The sequence below is a fragment of the Nothoprocta perdicaria genome, unplaced genomic scaffold (assembly GCF_003342845.1).
Source record: "Nothoprocta perdicaria isolate Ctin4 unplaced genomic scaffold, notPer1 scaffold_4, whole genome shotgun sequence".
NCBI classification, from domain to species: domain Eukaryota; kingdom Metazoa; phylum Chordata; class Aves; order Tinamiformes; family Tinamidae; genus Nothoprocta; species Nothoprocta perdicaria.
In genome coordinates, this window is record NW_020455643.1 from 146,348 (window position 1) to 156,558 (window position 10,211).

The window sequence follows — 10,211 nt, forward strand, 5'->3', positions numbered from 1 at the left end:
ATGAGTGCAGAAGGTGCTACTGTGATCTCCTCTTTCAGTATTCATCATACTTTACATTTACATTCTTACAGTGTTTCATCCATCCAGGATTCAAATGCAGGATGTATTAACTGTATATCACTTAAGATGACAGAGCTTCCTTACAAAGCCATAGTAAAAAAGAAAGAACAGCAGAGGCTATCGCGGCATAATGGGTAGAACGAAAGTTGGGTTTCCCTAGGACATTTTTTTCATAATTTCTTTTTTATTGAACTGTAACATTTCTCGGTATCTTTGCTATTAGTTTGCCACAGTTGTCGGTCGTTGCTACTACAGTACTACACTGTGCTGTGCAAAGCTCCCAAGCTACTATCAAATAGACTAACAGGAAAACACCAAAAGTGATATACTGCTACTCTAGTCTCCTTCTTTCTAAATGTTTTTCAATCAAAAAACTTTCAGATTTATGGATGTGTGTTTTTATCAGACTAATCTCTTCATCGGCTGGTTTACCTAATACTTCAATTACAGAGCCATCCAATGACGTGTAAAAGGAGTTTGGACTGTGAATACATAATTATACTACAATTAACTTATCAGCTAGCTAATAAAAAAAACTTTAATGTTGTAATATTTAAGCAGCGTAACATTCTAATATGTAAGTAACATAAAGGTGTCTTTTCTGATTCAGGCTCATGTTAAAGGCAGAATGCTGAATGAGAGCTGAACTGCTCCAATTGACAGATTTTACACACCTCAACACTGTTCCACACACAACCTTTCACAGAATTCACCTGAAAAATTCCTCATGTTGCCCCCAAGCTACGTTACTCACACCGTCGCCATAACATCCAAAGCTAAATGAATGAGAAACGTTCATCTCTCATTCCCTGCAGTGATCCACGCAAGGCCCTGTACTGTCTTCACAGAATCGCTATGGTTGGACTTCATCCCATAGTCCAGATGACAGTCAGCTACCATGGAGGTCACCAACAGATGCTGATGATTTCTTTTGAGCCAGGACCTTCACTCCGAGGTGCAGTGTCAGGGTACAAAGCAGGCAGACCAGAAAGGACAAGGAAACGTTGCCCCGAGAGAAACAACACTCAACAGAAGCAGCTCGCTGGAATTTGCACGGTGCGCACAGGAGCCCCCATAGAACAGCACTCATCACCGCTCGCCAGGTGCGAGGACTGGCATGCAGGTTACCACAGCATGAGGCCTGCAGCACAGTTTGCCAAGCCTGAATATGAAAGAGAAGGCATCCAGCGCCTGTCAGCATGCTGCAGGGCCTGCTTCAGCAGAGATGCTTGCTGGAAGCAGCAGCGATAGCTGCTCCTTTCATGTACGCACTGTCTCAAATCCACTTGGTAACTCTTTTTATTATTATTTTTTTTCCCCAGAAAGGTTCCTGCTTTCACAAACACATTTACAGGAACATAACAGGAGGTATGGGAGCTGACTTAAAAAAATGCTGCAACAAGAAGAGTCATCTATCAATTCACTTGCATTGCGTAGATGCAGTCTGCAACCTGAGCCAACGACTGGGCAAGGGAGGCATGAGCTGCGCTGACCATGGCAGGCTCAGCACATCCGCACAGAAGCCCTCATGCTGCTTAGAGTGGGTTGCATTAGATTATCTGCAGACTGGCTCTAGTGTGATGTGTGACCCTACAGACATTTTATGCCTCTCWAATGGGAAATGCTGCCACAATAGGTACGATGTCAGCATCTGCAGGGTTATAATTATGGGCATATAAGGTGCATAAGCACCATGGCTATGACCTTATAACTTGTTATGTATGGGCACCCTGAGCTAACGCTGCACGTTAGGACAATGAGGCTCTGTTTCAACCCTGACGTCTGCTTGCCACATGTAGCATAATTTTAAGGACATATTTTGCTTTAGTGTAGATGAAATGCAGGGCTTCCTGGGAACACAAAATGACACACCACAAGGACAGTGTCCACTGAAACTTTTCTGAACTTTCTCCAGACATATCAGATGCAAAGCACTGCCTCCGTAACCATGAATGTGATAACATATTGATATATTCCTTAATAATCTCTCTATATAATGGAAATCAGTAGATTTATTAAAGCAATAAATTATCAGCTTAATCTTCCCAAATATAATGCACTAGAACTTCTCCGCTGCATATAGCAGTCATTAACATAAGCCAATTTATTATATATTTTTGTTTCAGTCTCTGCAAAACATTTTGAAGTGTGAAGACCAACAGTGTATTACAAAAATGATGATCCAAAACTACAAGGGATATTTACCCAAGACCTGAACTCAGATACCAAGTGCCTCATCCACATTAGTAGAACATTAACAGAGGTTATTGCCTGTCATGGTAAAATGAACGGAACGCAATTGCATTTATGGAGGTTCAGAAAAACTGACATCACGGCAGTGAGAGCTTATAAATAGGCAGGACAGCACATTACCGACAGAACGCTCCCCTCGGAAACGGTGCTGCAGCCCACGGGCTCTACAGGCACAGAAGCTGGATTTTGTAAAATAAGCTGCGAAGCTCCTTTTTATAACACAGCTATAGCCCAGATTGATTTTGTCTTTATTTTTGTGTTTGCAATTTATTTAAATAACCATGTGCACTGGAGAGTGTGCTAAGTGCTTAGGAATCASTCTTATCCCCCTAGCTGTGTTATGTACCCTGGCTAACATTTTGCTGTTTTTCCCTGGAGGAAAAGTGGTTGACAATAATGAACACATCACAGACGAGGTCTGGTACTTCGGAGGAATCGTGGGATCTGGTGTATTGGTGAGTGTGCAAATTCAGTTCTTCTCACTTTCTCCCCCATCCAAATCCAGACTTTACATTATTGCTTTTTTCTCACTTCAAATATAAGTGCCTGCACTGCAACAATAGTTATAAGGTACCTAACAATAGTTAACTATTAAAATGATAGTTATAAGCTAAGAAAATTGCTCTAAGAAATTTAACGCTAAGGAAAAAAATAGAACAATTGTATTTAAAAGCAAATGTAACCTGAAATCATCCCAATTCAAACTTTATTTCTATTGTTGGTAGATGATCTTTCCTGCCTTGGTATTTTTGGGCCTTAAGAATAACGATTGCTGTGGCTGCTGTGGGAATGAGAGCTGTGGAAAGAGGTTTGCGGTAAGTGAAAGAAATTTAGGAAAGAAAAGTAAGAAGTAAATTGTTACTAATCAGGGCATAGAAATCTTGTTCCCAGTCATCGAGAGACTGGAAAGGCTGTCCGGAGTGAGGCCCAAAGCCCGGCAGGTTTGTTCGAATCCTGGGAAGCAGAAACAGCAGGGTCAAAATGAGCTGTTCCTCTGACGCTGAGCTCTAACCTTAGCGCAGCTTTGCATTTTGCTAGCAGAATGTATTCACCATGGATTAAACCGAAACAAAACCTCCGCTTGGTTTTGCCCAGTATAATAGTTCTCCCTTTGATCATTTTTTTGTCAGCAGTTTTAGTATTAATTTGACAGTTGCACAAGCTCTCTTACACTGCCAGTTCATTGCACATCCATGCAACGGGCTGCATTTTATTAGGTTCATGGAAAATTTCAGTTTTGAAGGGATCACCTAGTACAATGTCCTGCTCAAAGCAGTCACATATGAGGTCAGAGCATGTTGGAATTTGATGCTATTGCCTCCTTTCACACGAGTGGAAGGTTTCAAATGGGTACCTTCAGACACTAGTAAACCTTTCAAACATTTTTGTTTAGAAGTGAGACAAATAATAAATRCATCTATCTCTATTAGGAAAGTCTTTCCTTTAGCCGAGATGCATTCTTCTTGGCAGAAGTTTGTCTTATACAAAGGAACAGTTTTTCAATTAAAAACAAAAGAAAATTAATGGAAAAAGAATCACGACTGCGAGATTATCTACCCCTCCACGAGGCTTTCCCAGGTCCCCTGCTCTATGACACTATCTTCCCACAGTCCCTAAAGGCAGGGGCAGCGTTTCCTTTTTTTGGAATGTTTGTTGAGGGAGTGCTGGGGGGGGAGCTTTCAAGGGAGAAGCAAGCAATTATAAATATATTTAGGAGGCAGATAAGGAAAAACAAGTTTCTATGGACTGACAGCCAAAAACCATCTGAAATTTAGAAGCCACATATTTCTCTTCACAACATTTTATTACCCAATTTCTGTTATGAGTAACCTTAGATTAGATTAGTTTGTCTTAGAGAACCAGACACCAGCATCTACCAAAAACTGTCCGTGTTCTGCTGCCAGGCTGCCCCTCGCAGCCTGCAGTGCAGCTGGACCCCGTTCCCACGGGGGTGCCGGGCACTCCCACTTTGCAGGACGCCCCGGTGCAGCCTGCCCAGCCTGGGCGGCGCTCGCCAAGCCCCCCGCGCCAGGAGCCAGGCAGCGCCAGCCCAGCTCACTGGCAGCCCATGGGACAAGCGAGTGCCCAACATCCCTCTTTAATGCCGCCGCCTGAGTCCAGCATGGGAAAGAACTGCATTTTTATGATGTCCATTATTATTGTTATATGATAATGTCCACTACATTAGCTTGAAGCTAACCCCGTGACTAAAATTATAAAAAACACATTTCAACACCTAGGCAACAGCCCTAGCCATGAGATCGACATAAGAGCACACAGACCTCATAGTGGGCATGGTTTTATTACCCACCTATATATATATTTATATATATATATATATATCACTTTGATCTAATGTAAAACATTAACTCTACCTAAAAACAGGTATGCATAAACTAAATGCTTCAAAATTCAAGTAGGGCAATAGTTTTTGCATGATTTATTATATATTTACATATGCAAAAAACATTTAATGGAAAGCCAGGAAAACAAAAACACTCATCTATTAATTCTAGCTGAGGAGGACAAGTACAGGTGAGAAGGATATACTAAAAAGACACTTAAAGGGGGACTTAGGAAGGCACAATAAAATTGACAGGTCCAACTATGACCAAAATGCCAAAAGCAACCATTAAAGGCAGTGTTGACTTTTTTTTTTTTTAAAACACCACAAGTGCTCCAGGATTTCAGTTTTCCTTAAAATCTCTTGTGAAAGAAAGYATCTCTTCTAAATGAAACAGGGAACTTTCAACAACAGAAGAGGTTTGCTAACTAAATACTGTCTAAATAAGAGCGTCAGCTCCATGTACCTTTAGTACTCTCAAAGCCTCTAAATATCAGTGCAGACATTTATTATATCCTAAGTTGTCTTTACATAATAAATGCTTTTAGATGTTCAGGAGTTGACTAAGCGGAGTTTATAGCATGTGCATTCACATTAATAGTGCCCATTTCACCAACTGAATGAGAACAAAACTAACTTTATTTTTCTCTCTCTCAGATGTTTTCTTCCATAATATTTGCTGCAATTGGAGTTCTAGGAGCTGGATACTGCTTTGCTTTGTCAGCAGTAGCCCTAAACAAAGGCCCTAAATGTGATGTTGGGCAACAGTGGGCCTATCCTTTCCAGAACGGGTAAGGAAAGACAATTAGGGAAAAATAAAATAAAATGGTCTACACTTTAAGTTTGCAGTATGATTAACCTTTTGTGTAAAAATGTGAATTTTATAGTACTTGTCACCCAAACACAGCCTCTCTTAGCAGAACCAGCAATGCACAGCAATACTAAATAAGATTCAAGAACAAGGGTGCAAGTAGTAACACATCCAGTTGAAATTACTGGGTTTCAAAGGAGCCAGCAGAAAGAAATGCACAGAGTTCCAGTTTATTCTTAGAATTATAAGCAGTATACAGGGCTGAATTTGAGAAAAATGGCCAGCTGTGACATCCCATATTGAGATCTGACTGTCTTCACAGAAGTAACATGTCATTTTATTCTGACGCTGAAAAGGCTTGTGCTCACACATACGCACCACTTGCTGAGAGGTGCTGTGAAAAACAGTCACTGCTAACGACGCAGTTGCCAAGAGGTGTAATATTGTATGCTGCATAAGCTACACATTATTTGTTTGGAGACCAGTGAAGGTGGGAAACCAACTGCTTTAGTCTAATTTTGAGTCTCTGTAAAGATATGTTTTATTTTACCAAAATGTTTAGCTGCAGTGAAGGAATCACCAGAAACACAGAAAACAAAGCAGCATGGAGAAAATCCAGAGGAAATATACTCAGAGGTTAAGCATCTAAATTAAAATACGAAGATAAAAATTAGGAAGAATAGTTTACATCAGTTTGCTGTTCTTTACTTGAGGCATCAAGAGCAGCAAAGGTTATTCTCTTCTGCTCATTGRGCCAGACATGACTGATTTTGTAGCACTCCATGATTTGTCAGAAAAAAAAAAAAGTTTATGTTCTCTTATCATATGGTTTTGCTATGCCCTTTGTTATTTTACTTACAATGTAATACAGTAAATTGAAGACAAAAATGTAAGTTGATGCTTCCCGACTGTGTTCACAGTCACATTTTGGTGCGCTGAACTGCATGCCCAACGGAGACCACAGCTTTAACACACGTAACTATAAAAATAAAAGCCCTGGGTTTCCACCATGGGGGAGCTATAGGAGACTCCATATTCCCTAGGAAGCCCTCCAGCACGTGTACGCTTTCCAGGCACGCGTTAACTTGCCACTGGATGTCAGCACTGCTCCACTCAACAGCATAACTAAAATGACATTAATCAGCAGGAAGCTACTTCAGACAAAAGACACTAGTAGGGACAAATGCAGTAGGTTTGGCAAATGGCTGGCTATGATCTTATCTGACAGTTTCTTACCACAAAATACCAGGAAGTATTTGATTGTATTTAAAACCCCCACACATCATTTCTGCTCCTCTCTCTGTGCTTTATCTTCTGATTTAGGAACTAAAAACCCAATACCGTACTAAGTATTGATCGCAGTATAATTGTTTTGCACAGCACTCCAATAACAGATGTCGGTCGCGTCAGAGCGTCACGGAGCTGACTCACAGGCCGCAGCAGGCCAGCTTCTCTGCAAGGTACCAGCGCTCCCTTCCTAACTGTTCTGTTCTTCCCTTCACGCACAGGGATTATCTAAGTAACCACACAATGTGGGACAAGTGTAAATCACCTGAAAATATAGTCCCTTGGAACTTGACCCTCTTTTCCTTGCTGCTAATCATGAGTGGGATCCAAGTAATACTCTGTGGCATTCAGGTGGTGAATGGGCTCTTCGGAACAATCTGCGGGGACTGCAAATGTTGTGGATGCTGTGGGGTAAGCAGTTCTGTTTCTCTTATCATTTTGTGTATTGATAAATCTGAGGCTGACAGCCTGAAATGGGACTATGACCATGCTCTGTAGATTAAGTACCAAAAAACCTTACAGGTACATGCTGAAAGCATGGTCTTGGTCCTTCCAAACATTTATGGGATTTATCTGCCCAGTTCCCAAAACCTCCAAAAAATAGTAACATCCTTTCAAAGTTACAGGACAGCAAGTGCTAAATTACATATGTGCTTTTTCCTTTCCAGGGAGATGGAGCTGTCTAAAAATATTGTAGAAAGCTCTTATCTTGGGAGACTCCCTTTTTCAAACAGTGCTGTAAGGTACCTCTCTCACACTGTCTCTGGCTAAGAAGATCAGGATGAAGGGCACTTCCTCTGCTGAAGTTATGAAGCTCTGACTTCCCTTCTGGCCTTCTTGCAACTCATTAAGGAATAAAATAAGCACTATTCAACTCTCACACTCATATTTATTTTTGTAAAAAACCTTCCATTTAGAAAATACAGTATTCTCAGGCAAAATACTTGTTTTCTTTTCAAATTAATTTTGCCTTGTGATCACTTAAAGTTGCTGATAGAAGCTCAGCTGTAGTGCAGTGGTACCTGCATTCCTTTGAGGTTTATCGAATGGAAGTACCACCTGTAAGTGTAAACTTTTATGACTACATGTTGACGTATATGGAAAAGCAACAACTCATCTCTACCAGATCAGCTATGATTAAAATGCTCTTTATAAAGAACCTCTTGTTTACAAAAGGTGTTTGTGATTCTCGTGATGAGGCCTCTCTTCTCCCCACACAACACTYGGGAAGTCACATACTATTCGCTGTCCTTACTGAGCTTCTCCAAGCTTTCCCCACAATGTTCTCAAAGCTCAGAATTACGGACTTGAACGCAGGTTACAATGCCCAGTCAGTCAAGAGGAGCAACTCATAACTCCTTTTCTTTAAACTTCCCATCTATATCTATACGAGTATATAGTCTATTTATCCCTCTTCTTGCAAAGATTGTATTTAGCTGTGTTTAGCATGGTGCTATGAAAGAGACAGGTAAAAATATCTTTTTAAATAAAATTCTTTTAAATTATAGAAGGAAAACTCTCTTTCTCAGAGTAACCAAGGAAAGAGCAAGAGGACTGGGAGGGAAGCATGAGGGATTCACACAAGCTAATGTACTTCTTCAGAAATTCCAACCCGCCACCTCCACAAACTGGCCTGCCAGATTAGTTCTTTCAAGACCTCTATTTCATGAAGGCATTTGCCAGATATTTTCCCTAACACTTTCTTCCCGAGGTAGTACTTGTGCCCTGTGATTTCTGAAAAAGTATTTCATGTTCTCTATATCTACATCCAGAGGCATATAAAGATCTTCAAGGGTTGAGAAGCACTGAAAGCTGGTGTGAACAGTAACAATAATGTTAAACAGGTAGATTTAATTCTAAAAGTTGCATTAACAAGAGCAGAAGGGCCTTAAAGATACATTGTGCAAGGGAGTTTAAAAATTCTCTAAAAGTTCCCCAGAAACAGCTGCTGCTCCCACCTGTTTCGTGGCACTGCAAGGGAATTCGAGCGCACCCTTCACACCACCACCCAACAACGCTGCCATCTAACATCTCTGCTTTCATTTGTGGCTAGCAGCTGTCCAGCACTTCATCTTCCATTTGTCTTTTCATATATATAAAGTCTTTGGGAACATGGAATGTTTCCCATCAGCATTCAACAACGAGTTCAGTATATAGCAAACAAGTTTGATGCAATAATAAATAGAAGAGAGGGGAGATGAGCTAAGAACAGGAAGCTGTGACCTAAAAATAAAATAATGGGTGTCCAAATGAGCCGAATATTTGAGGTGCCCACCTGCATGAAGTTTTCTAATACGGGCTAATATCCAGCAGATACTGAGACCAGTTACACACACTTCACCTTGTGATCCGAGTTGCCTCTGGGCACCGCACAGCCAGAAACAAGCAGTTCAGCAGTGTCCCTAACTCTGGCCTGTTGGGATTAACATTTGAGAGCTCCCCTTGAGTATCATCAACCGCAGCATTGGTCAACAGCAAGAGATAAGCCTCAAACAGGCTTATCTCAACAGGAGAGACAACATGAGGAAACATTTTCCTGTTTCCTCAAACAGGAAAATGCTAAAGCAAAGCTCAGCAGTCCTGACTAACTTGTACAGCACAGAGCATCAGCTGAAAGGGGTATACTTTTAACATACACAAATGCCAACTTCTATGTAAGTGCAGAAATCCTGGTAGCTTAAAGAGACAAATACCAGTACCAGCCGTGCAAATCTCAAGGATGAGCACATCATCTGAAGCTTCATTATTCACTCACTAAACTGGCTGCTCAGTGACAGCTGTATGAGGGTGCTTCAGGTAGGGYACCTTCAGCTCAACGTTTATGTTGAGGGAAAGCACATGGCCCATTCACTGACTGCAACGTATATGCACACTGAGTGTGTGGATGCGATTTTGAACCCACCTACTTCAACTCTGCCTGACAAGCCTGTGGAGCCAAACTATATGCAGATGGAGCTCTGTATTACATTGAATTTATCCAAAAAGCAGAAGGTAACAACACTAACCCTTGTACAGTGTCATCTGTCAGGGTATAAGGCATCACTGAATTGACAACTGTTTGCAAGAGCCTTGTTTCTAAAATTAGGAAATACCAAATACACAGCTAAAGATATTCGTGCGTCCTTTGAGATGTCCACATTAGCCCAGAGCCAAAGAAAGAAACCAAAGACATCTCGCCCCGTTCTGGGCTGTCAGCTCACTCAGATGTCCACCAACTGCTCCAGACCAGCTTCAGCTCCACTTTCACGGTCCCCACATCACTCAGAGAAGCTCTAGCTAACAACAAGGAAAACTACACAACACACCAAGACGAGCCATACTGCCAATCACAGGGAAGCTGATACGTGGAATTGATATAGGTGGGTTCTTTACCCCATGGCATAGACACAGACACCACAGCAAGGGGAATGAATAATCATTATTTAAAAAAAAAAAAAAAAAAAAAAAAAAAAAAAA

At 41.2% G+C, this 10,211-nt stretch overlaps 1 protein-coding gene across 1 annotated transcript; it reads left to right on the forward strand.

Annotated features, from left to right (window-relative positions):
- The first annotated feature begins 2,449 nt into the window (after positions 1–2,449).
- Positions 2,450–7,782, forward strand: TM4SF4 (transmembrane 4 L six family member 4). Its single transcript, XM_026045391.1, has 5 exons — positions 2,450–2,768; positions 3,039–3,128; positions 5,315–5,448; positions 6,977–7,166; positions 7,424–7,782. Exons 1-5 carry the CDS (start codon positions 2,595–2,597, stop codon positions 7,439–7,441), a joined length of 606 nt encoding a protein of 201 aa, XP_025901176.1. The 5' UTR covers positions 2,450–2,594; the 3' UTR covers positions 7,442–7,782.
- The last annotated feature ends 2,429 nt before the right edge of the window (positions 7,783–10,211 follow it).